Source organism: Hemitrygon akajei, unplaced genomic scaffold (assembly GCF_048418815.1).
Source record: "Hemitrygon akajei unplaced genomic scaffold, sHemAka1.3 Scf000076, whole genome shotgun sequence".
NCBI lineage: Eukaryota > Metazoa > Chordata > Chondrichthyes > Myliobatiformes > Dasyatidae > Hemitrygon > Hemitrygon akajei.
The window spans coordinates 2,802,703-2,821,422 of NW_027331962.1; the positions used below are offsets into that span (position 1 = coordinate 2,802,703).

At 46.3% G+C, this 18,720-nt stretch overlaps 1 protein-coding gene across 1 annotated transcript; it reads right to left on the reverse strand.

Annotated features, from left to right (window-relative positions):
* Positions 1 to 2,170: 2,170 nt before the first annotated feature.
* On the reverse strand, positions 2,171 to 14,395 carry LOC140722385 (cell adhesion molecule CEACAM1-like). The gene is made up of 9 exons (XM_073037137.1): positions 14,158 to 14,395; positions 12,397 to 12,657; positions 10,677 to 10,952; positions 9,902 to 10,025; positions 9,466 to 9,521; positions 7,917 to 7,981; positions 6,644 to 6,685; positions 3,080 to 3,123; positions 2,171 to 2,711 (listed from the first exon to the last, which is right to left on the reverse strand). Exons 1-9 carry the CDS (start codon positions 14,393 to 14,395, stop codon positions 2,708 to 2,710), a joined length of 1,110 nt encoding a protein of 369 aa, XP_072893238.1. The 3' UTR covers positions 2,171 to 2,707.
* Positions 14,396 to 18,720: the final 4,325 nt, after the last annotated feature.

Sequence of the window (18,720 nt, forward strand, 5' to 3'; positions counted from 1 at the left end):
CTCTGTGTTCCTGGTCTCTCTAGACCTAGGCTCAGTGTTCCTGGTCTCTCTAGACCAAGGCTCTATGTTCCTGGTCTCTCTAGACCAAGGCTCAGTGTTCCTGGTCTCTCCAGACCAAGTCTCAGTGTTCCTGGTCTCTCTAGACCAAGGCTCAGTGTTCCTGGTCTCTCTAGACCTGGGCTCAATGGTCCTGGTCTCTCTAGACCAAGGCTCTGTGTTCCTGGTCACTCTAGACCAAGGCTCAGTGTTCCTGGTCTCTCTAGACCAAGGCTCAGTGTTCCTGGTCTCTCTAGACCAAGGCTCAGTGTTCCCGGTCTCTCTAGACCTGGGCTCAATGGTCCTGGTCTCTCTAGACCAAGGCTCTGTGTTCCAGTCTCTATCAAGACCAAGTCTCCGTGTTCCTGGTCTCTCTAGACCAAGGCTCTGTGGTCCTGGTCTCTCAGGACCAAGGCTCCGTGTTCCTGGTCTCTCTAGACCAAGGGTCCGTGTTCCTGGTCTCTCTAGACCAAGGCCCCGTGTTCCCGGTCTCTCAAGACCAAGTCTCCGTGTTCCTGGTCTCTCTAGACCAAGGCTCTGTGGTCCTGGTCTCTCTAGACCAAGGCTCAGTGTTCCTGGTCTCTCTAGACCTGGGCTCAATGGTCCTGGTCTCTCTAGACCAAGGCTCTGTGTTCCAGTCTCTATCAAGACCAAGTCTCCGTGTTCCTGGTCTCTCTAGACCAAGGCTCTGTGGTCCTGCTTTCTCGTGACCAAGGCTCCGTGGTCGGGTATCCCAAGATCGAGTCAAAGCTTCGGGTTCTTGCTCTGTCCATGTGCATCTCCCTGTGCAAGAGTTCCGTGTCTTGCCCTGCAGCCAAGTCTCAAGTACCCCAAGCCTCGCCTAGTCCAGTAGCCAAGCCTCGACGGACCCAAGTCATATCCAGTCCTGTAGCCATGTCAGTCCTCGCCTAGTTCCGGGGTCCGAGTTCGAGACAAGACCCAAGTTCTCGCTCCTTGTCCAGTCTCTGTCTCGGAGTCCAACCCCAGGCTCCTGATTCCCAGTTCCTTGTCTTGGTCCCGCTTTCCCAGCCAAAGTCTGTGTTCCTGTCTCAATTCCTACTCTGTGTCCTGTCCCGTCCCTAACTCCAGTCCAGTTCAGTTCCTAGTACTTCAGTGTCTGTGTCTTGTCCCGTCCCGAACTCTAGTCCAGTTCAGTTCCTAGTACTTCAGTGTATGTGTCTTGTCCCGTCCCGAACTCTAGTCCAGTTCAGTTCCTAGTACTTCAGTGTATGTGTCTTGCATTTGGCTCCGCTCCCAGCGCCCACCTTATGACATGAATAGAGAACGAACGGAGAAGCAATCGGAGCAGGGGTGATTTTATCAAAGCCCACTGTACACGTCGATGCACCAGTCGCTTTGAATTAATCTGAATAACTGAACTGAAAAGGAGCGTGCTCCACAGTCAAAGAATTCGCCTTCTGCAATCCCACGAGACATCCCCGTGTTTTCATTTTCAATCACCTATCGATTCTGACATTTTGCAAATATTTCAGACGCCTGAAGCACGTCATCGGGATATAAATGTTCTACTCACGTGAATGCTCTAAGCCAGGATTTGATAATTTTTTGTGTATTGTTTAGATAGATAGATAGATAGATAGATAGATAGATAGATAGATAGATAGATAGATAGATAGATAGATAGATAGATAGATACTTTATTCGTCCCCATGGGGAAATTCAACCTTTTTTCCAATGTCCCATACACTTGTTGTAGCAAAACTAATTACATACAATACTTAACTCAGTAAAAATATGATATGCATCTAAATCACTATCTCAAAAAACATTATTAATAGCTTTAAAAAAAAAAGTTCTTAATTCCTGGCGGTTGAATTGTAAAGCCTAATGGCATTGGGGAGTATTGAGCTCTTCATCCTGTCTGAGGAGCATTGCATCGATAGCAACCTGTCGCTGAAACTGCTTCTCTGTCTCTGGATGGTGCTATGTAGAGGATGTTCAGAGTTATCCATAATTGACCGTAGCCTACTCAGCGCTACAATGCTTATTTTTCTCTACAGTACTCATTGATTGAAAATGAAGAACAAATAAACAAGGTTGATTTTCTATTTATTTACCAAACGCTAACGCCGAATATGTATTTCTATATCGCGGGAATAGCACTTCTCCCGCCCGTGCTCGTCTCCCGGCTGATCTACGTCATCATTGTCTCCGCGGAAAGACTCTCCTGGATACCCACTCCACGCTCGCTGCGATGCTAACGCCTCCCGACTCCGTCTCCGCGCCTGTGTCCGGCACCGGCGTTCGTCCGCAGCCACGCCCTTGCAACAGAAACCTATTCTTTGCTCATGGGAAGCTCCTGGAAACTCCTGGGAAGCTCCTGGAAGCTCCTGGGAAGCTCCTGTCGATGATGCTGTTTGAGAGTTTATAGAGATTACATCGCACCACGATGTTGTGAGGGCAGATGCTTGTGGCAGAGTGACGATGCCAAGTCTGGGATGTAGAAGTCCGGATTGAGGTGAGAGAACTAGGATACAAATGAGTCAAAATATTCAGGGATGTCTCCGTCGTCAAACTGTGACGCGCAGAGGACATCTAACGGAGACATTGATTAAAATGGCAAAGAAGTAGTCAGAGATGTTTTCAGAGAACATCCTCGACGGTTGTCTTTCTGATGTGTCTATCCACGTTCCGACCATCACCAGTGACGTCACCTGCGGAGACAGTACACAGTCCATGTTGACTACGCAGGCAACCAGAGGGAGCTACTGTTGGGGAGGAGAAATACGAGTGGTGTTTTCTCAGTCCGTGTCAATCATCGTGACAAAGCAACTTTTCATACAATTTACATGTTTCATATCACCCACCCCACCCCTCCTCCGCACGAAAACTGTTCTTTTGGTTATGAATATATCGCTTCCCATCGCCGCCTGACTCTCGCCCAGCGCTGTTACGTCATCAAAATGCGACGTGTACACGGGAACAATCATGACCCTCCACGACTCATAGTCTTGAACGTAATGGATATGTTTCTTTTGCAGGTAACAGTTTACATCGACAGCCCAATATTCTGTTCACCTACCTCTTCAGATCACTGTAAGCAGATCGATCGCCCAGATTAAGTGTCTGTAAACGTGAGGAAATCATCATGATTAGCAAAAGAATATATTGTCAAAATCTGGACGTGGTAGAAGGGAACTGGGAGAATATTGGGAAGGACCTGCCTGTATTTAACAAACTGGCCCTGAATTAAACCGCGGAACAGCCGGGCCATGATGGAAAGAGAATTTACTGAGACACACAGTTATTAGATATTGCAGGAGGCACCAGACGTCCATAAGAGTCAGGAGAAGATTTAGGCAATCCCGACATGGATCCCGCTCCGCCATTCCATCATGACTGATTTACTTTCACCCTCATCCCCATTCACCCGCCTTCACTGTGTAACATTCGGCGCTATCAACGATTCATTACTCAGGACTTTGGCCTCCACAATAAATAGCACAGATAAGCCACGCTCTGACTAATGATATGCCTCCTTATCTCTCCGTTCCAAAGGGAGTTCACTATACTCTCAAACTGTGCTCTTTGGTCTGAGGTACTCCTACGATTAGAGATATTTTCTCCACGTCCACTGTGTACAGGGATGTGTCACAGAAGTCACTCTCCCAAACGACAGTGGGTAGAGGACTCAGAGTCATTAAACGCTCTTCATCCGTTTACGCTCTCACTCCTGAGATCAATCTCGTTTATTTCCTCTGGACCGTCTCCAAGACGTCCCGGCCTTTCTCAGATGAGGGCTTCAAAACTTTTTAAAATTCTCAGAATGGGGTCTGACAAGAACCATAGAACCAAAGAACACGGAAAACAGGTCATTCGGCCCTTCCAGTCTGTGCCGAAACTTTATTCCGCTAGTCCCAGTGACCTGCACCCAGTCCATAACCCTCCAGATCTCTCCAATCCATGTACCTGTCCATTTATTCTTAACACTTGAGTGAGCCCGCATTTACCACGTCAGATGGCAGCTCGTTCCACACTCCCACCGCTCTCTGAGTGAAGATGTTCCCCCTAATGTTCCCCCAAAAGCCTTTCCCCTTTCACCCTAAAGACATGTCCTCTCGTATTTATCTGTCCTAATCTAAGTGGAAAGAGCTTATTCAGATTTACTCTGCCTATACCCCTCAGAATTTCGTAAACTATCAAATCTCCCCTCATTCTTCTATGCTCCAAGGAATGAAGTCCTAACCGGTTCAATCTTTCCCTGTAACTCATCTCCGGAAGACTCAGCAACATCCTGGTAAATCTCTGCACTCTTTGAATCTTACTGATATCCTTCCTATAGTTAGGTGACCAGAACCCCGCACAATATTCCAAATTTGGCTTCACCAATGTCTTATCCAACATCCCCATAACATCCCAACTCCTATGCTCAATACTTTGATTTATGAATGCCAGGATGCCAAAAGCCTTCTTTACAACCCTGAGACGCCACTTTCAGGGAATTAAGTATCTGAACTCCCAGATCCCTTTTTTCCTCCGCTCTCTTCAGCGCCCTACCATTTACTGTGTCACTACTTTGATTTTTCCTTCCAAAATGTAACTCCTCACACATATCTACATTAAATTCCATCTGCCATCTTCTGGCCCATTTTTCCAGTTGCTCCAGATCCCTCTGCAAGCTTTGAAAGCCTTCCTCGCTGTCCACAACGCCTCCAATCTTAGTGTCATCAGCAAACTTGCTGATCCAATTTATCACACTATCATCTAGATCATTGATATAAACAACAAATAACAATGGTCCCAGCACAGATCCCTGAGGCCCACCATTAGTCACAGGCCTCCATTCTGAGAAGCAATCATCCACTACCACTCTCTGTCTTCTCCCACACAGCCAATTTCGAATCCAGTTTGCAACCTCTCCATGGATGCCTAGTATCTGAACCTTCTGAGCTAACCTCCCATGTGGGACCTTGTCAAAGGCCTTACTAGAGTCCATGTATACAACATCCACAGGCTTTCCTTCATCTACTTTCTTGGTAACCTCCTCGGAAAACTCTACGGGATTCGTTAAACACGATCTACAACGCGCAAAGCCATGCTGACTATCCTTAATCAGCCCTTGGCGGTCCAAATACTTGTATATCCGATCTCTCAGAACACCTTCCAATAATTTACCTAATGCCGATATCAGGCTCACCGGCCTGCAATTACCTGGTTTACTTTTGGAGCCTTTTTTGAACAACGGAACAACATGAGCTACCCTCCGCTCCTGCGACATGCGACGGAGGCTAAGGCCATTTTAAATATTTCTGCCAGGGCCCCTGTAATTTCCACACTAGTCTCTCTCAAGTAAAATGTCAGGCCCGGAGGATTTATCTATCTTTATTCGCTGTAAGGCAGCAAGCAACTCTTCCTCTTTAATCTCTATATGTTTCCCCTCCTTCCACATACGCTATGCTAGTTATGCATTTAAAATGACTTTAAAATCCTGCGTATCCCATCGTTTCATTTTTGTGCTCCGTACCTGCCAAAATCAATCATAACATTGCAATTTCCTTCCTTCCTTACCACTAATTCAACATAAAAGATAAACATTCAGGAATCCTGCACTACAACACCAAAGTCGATTTACACGTCCGATTTATAAATTCGATCTCTTTTGGAAAATAGACCACCGCTTCACTGTTCCTGTCAAAGTGCACAAACCAATTCCTCCATATACTAGATTTTACTTGACTTTGTTTGTCTGTTCCCCTCATTGTTCCAACACCTTCGGCTGACCCGCTGCTTCCTGAGTCCTGCACACTGCCAACAACTATCTTTGTATCGTCCCCAGTCCTGGCCACTTCGTTGTCAAGATTATTGACTGCAAACGTGGAAAGTGGCGGCCGAGCACCGACTCCCACAGAATAGCACTGGTCATCGGCAGCCCATTGGAAACATGTCCCATTCAGTCCGACTCTTTCCTTCCTCCCAGTCGGCGAAACCTCTGTGCATGATGTTTTCCGCCAAGTAACACCACGCGCTCTTACGTTCATTGGCCCGATGTGCGTTAACTTGTTAAAGGCCTTCTGAAAGTCCAGGCGCACAGCACCCTCGGACTCTTTGTTGCCGATTGCGCATGTTATTTCCTCCAAGAATTCCAACAGCATTGCCAGGCAAGATTTTCGCAGGGGCAAACATTGCTGCCTGCGACCCGCTTTGTCTCCTGCCTCCAAGTGTCGGAAACCGATTCGTTCATCGTGTAATCTAACGCCACCCTGTTATTGGAGCCCCTTTCTTCATGAGGAGCAGACTGATATTTGAAACTTTCCAGTCCCCCCAGAACAGTTCAACAACAACGTGAAACTTTGAATATCAGTGCTAATTCATCCACGACATCTTCAGCGGCCCATTTCGGAATCCTGAGGTGTAGATCATCTCGCCCATTTAGTCCCGGTGACTGTTCCACCTTCTTCCCTTTCAGCTTCCCATGAATCTTCCCCTTATTATAGTGACTGCAATCACTTTCGGGTCCTGACACTGACATATTACTGCTGTGCTCGACAGTGCAGACTATCGGATGTCTCACTTCAGGGTCTGTTTCTTACTCAATGAAGTGGAAACAGTTACTTCAAAAAGAGATTGACGCAAATATTCCTCTTACCATGTAAGTGTGGCGTTCACCCTGTACATTGTTATTTGCGCCCTGCGAAGAGAAAAAGGAGATTTTTTTATCGTGACTTTAAACAAGTGAACAGTAATTGTTTTCTGACTCTGCACAGATAAGCCCCGAGGGTATCAATGTTCACATTCGTTGCTGCTTGTATCTAATTGGTATCGTTCACCGTTCGATGCACCGCGTGTTTCTGTGTCAGTGTGAGTGCAATACATATAATGTCTCTGACATCAGGAATGCTTCCGAATGTCACTCAATCATTCGTCAATATTCAGTCACACAGGAGCATGATGAATTTTACTTGAGGAGGAATTCGCCTTCAAAACCATTCCTGCTGAGAGATTTGCCTGGATCAGAACGTTCACTAGGCGGATTCAGAACCATTCACCTTGAGAGATACATGTGAATGAGAACGTGTACGTGGCCGATTGGGGATGTGGACCCGTGGCCTCAGGCTGTTTACCGAAAGATGCTATTTCTGTTAAACGCTCACAGAGATCACTGTTGATCACAGACAGAAATGTACAAACCTGACCCTGGCTTCACCCTGTGTGTGATTGTGGAGTCTCCGCCGTTACTCACATTGACCGGACATTATAAAAGACTCTTTCATGAAAGAGGAGGTATGATTTTGCATTGTACAGGAATTACGGATTCTGGGGAATTCTGTGGAAAATTCTGCAGGTGCTGGAAGCCCAGCGTAACACGCACAAAATGCTGGAGGGATTCAGTGAGTCGCGCTGTATTAATAGAATTTTCTGATCCGTTTACATTTTGTGCCGAGACCCTTCCACTAGTCTGGGAAGGGGGCAGGAAGACGCCTGAACAAAATGGTGGGGAGGGGGAGGAGGGCAGGCTGGGAGCTGATAGGTGAGGCCGGATGAGTGGGAACGGGAAAGGCTGAAGAAAAAGTAATCCGATTGCAGAGGCGAGTGTGCCACAGGAAAAAGGGAAGAAGGAGGGGCACCAGGGAGAGTTGATGGGCAAGTGAGGAGAAGAGATAAGAGGCCAGAGTGGACAACAGAAGAAGAGGGAACTGAACAAAAATACCTGTGGGATAAGCTCATCAGGTTTGGGTCTACTTTGCGGAATATGATGTGCTGTTAATCAATTAACTGAACATGAGATCTGGGATCGATCATCCAGGATCATATTAAATGCCCAATGAGAGCAGAATAGCCCAATGGACTCTACCGGTCACATTACTTATGTTCCCACCTTCCCTTTGCAAACCAATGGCTGAAATCATGACCATCCTTACCTGTTCAATCCTCGGGAAATTCACATAGCTTGGCGATGCGTTCACGGTGTTTGTATCCAAGGTGCCTGTGGGGGAAAACAGATATGTCACAGCGGTGAAGAGCATCAGGAGCCGTTGTTGAACACAGCCGACGTCCATCCGGCCAAAAACAAAGCTCCATTAACAGCATGAGCTTCCATATAACCATACAACAATTACAGCACGGAAACAGGCCATTCCGGCCCTCCTAGTCCGTGCCGAACTCTTAATCTCACCTAGACCCACCTACCCGCACTCAGCCCATAACCCTCCACTCCTTTCCTGTCCATATACCTATCCAATTTTACCTTAAATGTCACAACTGAACTGGCCTCTACTACTTCTACAGGAAGCTCATTCCACACAGCTATCACTCTCTGAGTAACGAAATACCTCCTCGTGTTTCCCTTAAACTTTTGCCCCCTAACTCTCAAATCATGTCCTCTCGTTTGAATCTCCCCTACTCTCAATGGAAACAGCCTATTCACGTCAACTCTATCTATCCCTCTCAACATTTTAAATACCTCGATCAAATCCCCCCTCAACCTTCTACGCTCCAATGAATAGAGACCTAACTTGTTCAACCTTTCTCTGTAACTTAAGTGCTGAAACCCAGGTAACATCCTAGTAAATCGTCTCTGCACTCTCTCTAATTTATTGGTATCTTTCCTATAATTCGGTGACCAGAACTGTACACAATATTCCAAATTTGGCCTTACCAATGCCTTGTACAATTTTAACATTACATCCCAACTTCTGTACTCAATGCTCTGATTTATAAAGGCCAGCGTTCCAAAAGCTTTCTTCACCACCCTATCTACATGAGACTCCACCTTCAGGGAACTATGCACTGTTATTCCTAGATCTCTCTGTTCCACTGCATTCCTCAATGCCCTACCATTTACCCTGTATGTTCTATTTGGATTATTCCTGCCAAAATGTAGAACCTCACACTTCTCAGCATTAAACTCCATCTGCCAACGTTCAGCCCATTCTTCTAACCGGCATAAATCTCCCTGCAAGCTTTGAAAACCCACCTCATTATCCACAACACCTCCTACCTTAGTATCATCGGCATACTTACTAATCCAATTTACCACCCCATCATCCAGATCATTTATGTATATTACAAACAACATTGGGCCCAAAACAGATCCCTGAGGCACCCCGCTAGTCACCGGCCTCCATCCCGATAAACAATTATCCACCACTACTCTCTGGCATCTCCCATCTAGCCACTGTTGAATCCATTTCCGTCCCACCAATCGCCAGAGCCAGGAAGCCAGGGCCGATATTGATCAATATGAAGAGAAATTAAGTTGTATTCCATTCCTCCGTTGATAATGTAATCTTGAGCAGAAAATATCACCTTATTTAAATGGAAAACTCAGCGGCAAAGGTCGCATAATTCGTGACCATTCGCGAGGTTAAAAACTTCCAGCTTCCGTGCACTATGAACTCCCATATTTCAATCAAATAATTATATTTCCAAGGGCTCAGTAATAGAACAGTTGAAACGGAGTTCACTCACTATTTCTTCCGAAATTGCTGCTCGTCTCATATTGGGGTGGCGGTGAATTCTTGACCCTGAACAAACAGAAACAAAGGTCGAAACGTGAATTCGTCAGGAGGTTACTTTCCTGCACTGACAATTCAATTTGATTCTCTCTGGTTATTGCTTGATACTGTTCCGGATATCGGATGCCCGATTCCAGTCCTTCTGGATCTCAACGGCAGTGACCATAATGGGTTAAGTGGAGAAAATTGCTTTGGCTTTTTTGACATCTAATGCTGTTCACACAAATATTGATGAACGCAAACATATTTCAGACAAACAACTTCGCCGTGAAGGCGGAATGCCGATTCTGTCCACAGAAGGGCCCCTGATCCCAGCTAAAGTCGATCCTGCCGAAATTCTGCAACAATAATTAAAGGTAGAAGCGACATTCCAAGAAAAATGTGTTTACCGGCCAGTTTTCCTCGCGATCAACCATCCACTGACTCCGCCGATCAGGCCCATGCCAAGTAAACCAAGTGCAATGCCCACGATCGCGCCAGTGGTGAGGGTAATATTGTCATCTGTTTTTGTTGCTAACACAGGAAGCAAACATAAATTTTACATTGCAGGAACATATCTTTTTTTTTTAGAAACGATTGTTGATCCAAGTTCCGCAACGTCGTGGGCCCTGGCCTCGACTCTGCATCAATTTATATCAATTATTACTTCATTCTGGTAGGCCATTTAGAAGGGGGAGTGAACGTAGGGCGTGAGGAGAGCGTGAGAGGGAAATGGTTTGGATCTTTGATCATCGGGTTTACATGGACGAATGAGAGACACATTCACCCACCTTGTGCAGTGAGATAACTATTCCTATTGGTTACACCGTTAGTAACCCGACATGTATAAGTTCCACCGTTAACGGAGCTCACTGACACAAGGGTGAGTCCCTACCCTGTCTGCAGGAGATTGTCCCCGTTGTACCATGCATATATACCCCAGGGGACTGACAGAGCAAAGCAAGTTAATGTCAGGTTTTACACAATATTGGACACAACTGGACGCTCCGGTACAATTCTGACCTTCTCTGGTCCATTTATAAAATGAAAGAAGTGTTGATTAGAGTAAAATCCTGGTGGATCTGGGATATTATGACCTTCTCTGTTCATTGAAACGATGAGAGTAAATGTTGGTAAGTGCAATATCTGATACAAATGAACGGCGTTGACTGACTGTGTACTTACAGTAAACCTGCACGTCGGTCTCTCCAGAGCCACTGCTGAAAGAGTTGCTGGCGATGCACTTGTACGTCCCTGCGTCGTTTCTGTTCACACTGATTATCGTCAGTTTCGCCCTGTCGGGAGATGTAAATATTCTGCCGTTTTCCTGGATGGGTTGGTCATCCTTGAACCATGTCCGTGTCTGAACAGTGCCCGACGCGTCACAACTCAGTGCGATGGTATCGAGGTTTTCCAGGGGAGTGGAATTATTGGTCACCACGGCAACCCCGGTCACTGGCTCTGTAAATATAATTAAAATGCCCTTGCTTTCATCTACAACGTGCACATAATATTTGGATGCCGCCAACTCAATATCGTCGCCAGTCCTCGCTGTTATCCCTATGTGTTTCGATATCAGTTCAGATTCCAGATTAACTAAACACCGGCACTGAGTTTAAAGTTTTACTGCCGTTACCCAAGGGGACTGTGAGAAATATATTCCCCCTCCAGAGGTTACCCAATACTATTTTTTCCTGCACCAAGAATGTACATTACCTATCAAAGCTGAATAAAACAGAAATGCACTTGGCTGCAGTTTAATTGTTCCGCAGAGCTGGTGAAAATAAGCTATTCATGCGATGTGGTGTTGAGGTCAGAACCAGCAAGATTTCGTACTTAATACGTGGTTAAGGAGTTAGCGTAAGATGGAGGACATGCCAATGATGATCACTGGTCTCTCTTCCAGGGAAGTTGGGAGCGGGACCGGAGGGACGGTTTGCTCCTGAACTGGAGAGGCATGAATGTCCTTGCGGGAAGGTTTATTGTTGCTGCTCGGTAGGGTCTAAACTGGAGTTACGGGGGATGGGAACCAGACTGTGAGAAGGGTTCGTGGAGATGCTGTGGAGACAGATATCGGTAAGACGTCGGCTGCTCAGGATTGGGTACTGTGCAATGAGTCGGAACTGAATTAAAAGAACAAAGAGCGTCGGGGTGAGTGATCTCATAATATGATCGAATTCATCCTGAAATGTGAGAAGGAGAAGCTGAAGTCGGATGCACCAGTGTTACAGTGGGTGAAAAGGTATTAGAAACGCACCAGAGAGGGGTTGGCCAGATTTAATTGAAAAACAACACTGCCAGGGACACTGAATAGAGTGGTATCCTTTCAGAACCAAGGCGGAAGTGAATCCATTTCGATAGAACGTGGCGAATCTGGGAATTATGTTCCATAGGCAGCTGTAGAGGGCGTATCGTTATGTAAGTTTAAAGCCGAGGATGATGGATTCTCGATTGGTCAGGATATGAAGGAATATGCGGAATCGGCTGTGATTGGGACTGAGAGGAATATTAGATCAGCCATGATGAAATGGCGGAGCAGATTCCATTGGCCAAATGGTCTAATTTTCTTTCCTATGCTGTATAGCCCTATAGTCTTAACTGCAGCAATTAACCATTTGCAATTCTATCCGCAATTCAAATCAATTCCGATTCTAATTCTTCCTGAGCCTTACGGCCTTACGGTCTTAACTGCAGCAGGTGAACATTTGTCATTTAATCCGCAAGTGAAAACAATTCCGCTTTCCATCTTAATCAATACTCTTATTCATCAATATGCAACGTTGTGGATTGATATTGTTAGCCAGTATTCTAATCGGGTTCAGTTATTTAGTTGGATTACACGGGCCCGGCTGCACCAACGCCATTAATTATAGGACCTCAACAAAGGGAGGAACGGACGACCTACCGAACACAATGATTTCCGTGGTTGAGGCATTGTTCCTTTTTGTAACCCTGTTATAGGCCTCACAAGTATACTTTCCCGTGTGGCTCACAGTGATGTTGTCGAGGATGACCTCCTGCCCACTTTGTAGGTGGGCACCGTTCAGTTGCCAATTCAATTCTGCATTTGGGCGGGACTTTGTGAAACATGTTAACCGTATGGTGCTTCCGGCAACGTGAAAAGGGGAGTCCGGCTCAGTGATGATATGTGGACGATCCGGTCCGTCTAAAACAAACGCACAAAACGGATTGCAACAAATCACACAGGAAGCGCAGCAGAGTTTCTTAGCGAGAGAGGAGGAAAAGCCCATCACCAGTGGAAGTCTCCTGCACACCGGCGAGTGCATTCGTCTGGAAGCGGTAAATAGCACAGGAGAGCGGATCGTTTTGTAACTTTTCTAGGTGTGTGGTTTGTGGGAAAGAATTAGGGAAACCTTTCCAGAACAATGTACCCAGCGTCTCTCCGCGGTAAGGCAGCTTGGAGTGTGGATGCAATAACTAATGTGATCAGGGATCGGGCAGAATGTCACCTGGGGCTTACACCATACTGTGACGTCACTGACCTTGTGTGGAAACAGAGGAACTCACCAATGACAGCTTTTATGGTCGGGCCCATTTTCAGCTTCAATATTCTCTGTTCAGTCTCTATCTGTGAAGACAGTCGCCGGAACACCACTGCACAATGTGATGTTTATCCCGATCTAAAAGCTATAACCTCCCGCATCAACAGGTGCACAGAAGCAATGTGTCCCCGCCTACTCGTAGCTGTCGACATTTGTCAGAGGGTTAGCGGGGCCGTAAATCCTGGGATGTCCGGACTGTCTTACGCAGAGAGGTTAGAGAGACTGGGTTTGTACACGCTGGAATTATTGTCTATTGTCTGTTGTCTATAAAGGACAAAAGGTGCACAGAAGCAATGTGTCCCCGCCTATTCGTAGCTGTGGGCATTTGTCCGAGGATTAGCGGGACTGCGGGCGGTTTCAGCTCAGAGCCGTCCCTCGCTTCCGGGGAATGGAATTATCATCAAAGTTTCTAAACGGCCTTAGACAGCACTGGAATTTCAATGGTCCATTTCAAACCATTTGTCCGAAAAAAAAACACTCATTTGCACTCACTGTTCCAAACACGGGTCAGATTCCATTGCGTTGACACAGAATCAAAGCAAAATTAGAATTCTGAAGAGATAAATTTGATTTGAATGGATAGAGTTGAAGTGATAGTCAGAACTCCGTGGAGTCCAAAAGGCAGACGCGATATCAATGCACCTCGGCCAGTCTATTCGAATGATATTGCAAGTCCTGCTTTGTGCTTACGAGATGTCCACCCCACCCAAATCTCAGGTACATCACAATTGCCTTTGAACTGTGGTGACTGGAAAAGCTCAAAACGCATTGCTCTGTGTGAAGAGACATGCAGGACAGACCAGTTTGTCCGGCACAATTCTTACACCTGAAGTCCAGAAGTGAACCGACTCTGTGGGGGCGACATCGTCGCCATAATTCGACTCCGATTCGAGGTTGGAAGTTCAAAATTTCAATTTGAATTCACCAGCGCCCGAGAGAGGCCCGGATCCGTCTCCAAATCAACTGCTCAGTTACTTGGGTGCTCGCCTATAGTGGTTTATTTCTAGGGTACCGTTCACTAATATAATCCCACTCACTCGGAACCCCGTATCCAGCAGGACTTGTAATATTGTGTGTAACTACCGGAGACTCGGGACACTTACAGTTGACATCGAGACAGAACGGGTCGCTTGTGAGGTTGTTTATCAGGTTGCCTGCTCTACAGGTGAAATTTCCGTCTGTCCGGAGCACTCCAGAAACAGTGAGTGTGCTGTGATCGGCACTCAGCTCAAACCTGCCACCGGGAATGATCACGCTGTTCTCCTCAAGCCACAGGGAAGAGACGTCCGTGCCTGTTGCGGAGCAGGTTAGTCTGACGGTGTCGCTGTACTCAATCAGCATGGTGGCGTTAGATGTTACAGTGACATTGGAAACAGGTTCTGTTAAAACAGAGGTGATCGGTTACTGCACAGCTCAGGAATATAATCCGGAAATTTATGGATTCCGCTCCGTATCTGAAAATGAGATCAAACATTTATTATTCCATAATAAGTAAACATTAAACAATAATTCCACTTGATGGACATAAGGTTTGAGATGAAGACACTGGACCTGAGACACGTCATTTCATCCTTCATTCTCCGCCCACTCAGAGACGGTAATTTGGAATTCTAACCCTTCAGGCCTATCCATGACGTCATAGACTGTGAGAAGGGTTCGTGGAGATGCTGTGGAGATAGATATCGGTAAGACGTCGGCTGCTCAGGATTGGGTACTGTGCAATGAGTCGGAACTGAATTAAAAGAACAAAGAGCGTCGGGGTGAGTGATCTCATAATATGATCGAATTCATCCTGATATGTGAGAAGGAGAAGCTGAAGTCGGATGCGCCAGTGTTACAGTGGGTGAAAAGGTATTAGAAACGCACCAGAGAGGGGTTGGCCAGATTTAATTGAACAACAACACTGCCAGGGACACTGAATAGATTGGTATCCTTTCAGAACCGAGGCGGAAGTGAATCCATTTCGACAGAACGTGGCGAATCTGGGAATTATGTTCCAGAGGCAGCTGTAGAGGGCGTATCGTTATGTATGTTTAAAGCCGAGGATGATGGATTCTCGATTGGTCAGGGCATGAAGGAATATGCGGAAACGGCTGTGATTGGGACTGAGAGGAATATTAGATCAGCCATGATGAAATGGCGGAGCAGATTCCATTGGCCAAATGGTCTAATTTTCTTTCCTATGCTGTATAGCCCTATAGTCTTAACTGCAGCAATTAACCATTTGCAATTCTATCCGCAATTCAAATCAATTCCGATTTTAATTCTTCCTGAGCCTTACGGCCTTACGGTCTTAACTGCAGCCGGTGAACATTTGTCATTTAATCCGCAAGTGAAAACAATTCCGCTTTCCATCTTAATCAATACTCTTATTCATCAATATGCAACGTTGTGGATTGATATTGTTAGTCAGTATTCTAATCGGGTTCAGGCATTTAGTTGGATTACACGGGCCCGGCTGCACCAACACCATTAATTATAGGACCTCAACAAAGGGAAGAACGGACTACCTACCGAACACAATGATTTCCGTGGTTGAGGCATTGTTCCTTTTTGTAACCCTGTTATAGGCCTCACAAGTATACTTTCCCGTGTGGCTCACAGAGACGCTGTCGAGGATGACCTCCTGCCCACTGTGTAGGTGGGCACCGTTCAATTGCCAATTCAATTCAGCGCCTGGGCGGGACTCTGTGAAACATATTAACCGTATGGTGCTTCCGGCAACGTGAAAAGGGGAGTCCGGCTCAGTGATGATATGTGGACGATCCGGTCCGTCTAAAACAAACACACAAAACGGATTGCAACAAATCACACAGGAAGCGCAGCAGAGTTTCTTAGCGAGAGAGGAGGAACAGCCCATCACCAGTGGAAGTGTCCTACACACCGGCGAGAGCATTCGTCTGGAAGCGGTAAATAGCACAGGAGAGCGGATCGTTTTGTAACTTTTCTAGGTGTGTGGTTTGTGGGAAAGAATTAAGGAAACCTTTCCAGAACAATGTACCCAGCGTCTCTCCGCGGTAAGGCAGCTTGGAGTGTGGTTGCAATAACTAATGTGATCAGGGATCGGGCAGAATGTCACGTGGTGCTTACACCATACTGTGACGTCACTGACCTTGTGTGAAAATAAAGGAACTCACCAATGACCAATGTGTCCCCGCCTATTCGTAACTGTGGGCATTTGTCAGAGCGTTAGCGGGGCCGTAAAGGACCGTGGGCGTTTTCAGCTCTGAACCTCACTTCGCTTCCAGGGAATGGAATTATTATCAAAGTTTCGCAACGGCCTTAGACAGCGCTGGAATTTCAATGGTCCATTTCAAACCAGTTGTCTGAAAAAACACCAATTTGCACCCATTGTTCCAAATACGGGTCAGATTCAATTGCGTTGACATAGAATCAAAGCAAAATTAGAATTCTGAAGAGATAAATTTGATTTGAACGGATAGAGTTGAAGTGATAGTCAGAACTCCGTGGAGACCAAAAGGCAGACGCGATATCAATGCACCTCGGCCAGTCTATTCGAATGATATTGCAAGTCCTGCTTTGTGCTTACGAGATGTCCACCCACCCAAATCTCAGGTACATCACAATTGCCTTTGAACTGTGGTGACTGGAAAAGCTCAAAACGCATTGCTCTGTGTGAAGAGACATGCAGGACAGACCAGTTTGTCCGGCGCAGTTCTTATACCTGAATTCCAGAAGTGAACCGACTCTGTCGGAGCGACATCGTCGCCGTAATTCGACTCCGATTCGAGGTTGGAAGTTCAAAATTTCAATTTGAATTCACCAGCGCCCGAGAGAGGCCCGGAACCGTCTCCCGAGCAACTGCTCAGTTACTTCGGTGCTCGCCTATAATGGTTTATTTCTGGGGTACCGTTCACTAATATAATCCCACTCACTCGGAACCCCGTATTCAGCAAGACTTGTAATATTGTGTGTAACTACCGGAGACTCGGGGCACTTACAGTAGACATCGAGATACAACGGGTCGCTTGTGAGGTTGTTTATCAGGTTGCTTGCTCTACAGGTGAAATTTCCGTCTGTCCGTAGCACTCCAGAAACAGTGAGTGTGCTGTGATCGGCACTCAGCACAAACCTGCCACCAGGAATGATCGCGCTGTTCTCCTCAAGCCACAGGTAAGAGACGTCCGTGCCTCTAGCGGAGCAGGTTAGCGTGACCGTGTCGTTGTACTCAATCAGAATGGTGGCGTTAGATGTTACAGTGACATTGGAAACAGGTTCTGTTAAAACAGAGGCGATCGGTTAGTACACAGCTCAGAAACATAATCCGGAAGTTTATGGATTTCGTTCCGTATCTGAAAATGAGATCAAACATTTATTATTCCATAGTAAGTAAACGTTAAACAAAAATTCCACGTTGTACATAAGGTTTGAGATGAAGACACTGGATAGGAAAAAACTGCCACACGGCAGCTGTGGGTTCCCTAAAGTCAGCTGTTTCCAATAAACCTCCCGAGTTCCCGTCTAATGGAGTCGTCATTCACACTGATCAAGTTCAATTTCCCCCGCAATGTCGACACCGAACCTCATTCATTGCTAGCTTAAAGATGAAAGAATTGTGATCATTGTGAGCTCTTGAAGCAGCTGCACGTTACGGGGAAATGCTCCAAAGGTTGGACATTGGGTAATTGTGTTCCATTTATCACGACGAGGGGGAAGTACAAGCTGTGAACCCCAGGCCGGAGAGCGTGCTTTCAGTTACAGGGACAGTATTTACGGGTTTCCTAAGAGCATAAGACCAGAAGACAGAGGAGCAGCAGTCGGCCATTCGGCCCATCGTGTGTGCTCTGCCATTTCATGAACTGATCCAATCTCCCATTTAGTCCCATTCCCCCGCCTTCTCACCATAACCTTTGATGCCCTGGCTACTCAGATAGATTCACCACCCTCTGGCTAAAAAAAATCGCATCTCTGTTCTGAATGGGCGCCCTGCAGGAGACAAGGTCTGCCGACATTCTGATAGTCTAGGCTTGATCGCGAATGGTCAGTGTGGTAATCTGCGCGTCTGAGAAAACATTTGGATTTGCTGGGGGTCGGTTTAGCTGGAACAGTGGATTTTGTCTACATGGTCTTCAGTAAGGCCTTCAACAAGGTTCCACGTGACAAATGCCCCTGAGTGAGGGGACAGCGATACACGATAAGATGGGGAGATTTAAAAGGGGTCAAAAGGCGCGAATCACAGAGGGTAATGAGTACCTGGAGTGAGCTGCCTGAGGAGGTGTCGAGGTGGACACAGTTGCTACATTTAAGGCGAACATGGATAAACAATTGGAGCGGAATGGTTTGGAGTGTTATTGCAGAACGGAGCAACTGCGAATATCAAGCAGATGCAGGGGTCGGCATGGACATGATGGGCCGAAGGGAATATTTCCTCGCTGTTTCAGCCTGTGACTCCATGGTGTTTCGAAATTTCTCATTTCAAAAACAGACCCCAGAGAAATATCAAATAAATGGATCTGGTGAAGGCAGAAGAAGGAAATAATTCACTTCAGGCAAAGGTCACTTGGCAATGAGAAAGGTGACGCATAATCACTGATAAGCACAGAGGAGAATTGCTGACAACAGTTTGTAATATCACCCAGATAAGCTATCGTTACTGAAATGATGCAAAGTTCAGTTTCAGCGTCAATGTTATGGAGCCAATGGAA

Bases quoted from the DNA above. Each gene is read 5' to 3' on its own strand.
- LOC140722385 (XM_073037137.1), bottom strand. From the start codon at position 14,395: ATGCTGATTGAGTACAGCGACACCGTCAGACTAACCTGCTCCGCAACA. The intron at 10,026-10,676 runs GTAAGTACACAG...TTCCTGTGTTAG, and splicing joins GACCGACGTGCAGGTTTACT to CAACAAAAACAGATGACAAT. The intron at 3,124-6,643 runs GTAAGAGGAATA...TCACGTTTACAG, and splicing joins GTGAACGCCACACTTACATG to ACACTTAATCTGGGCGATCG.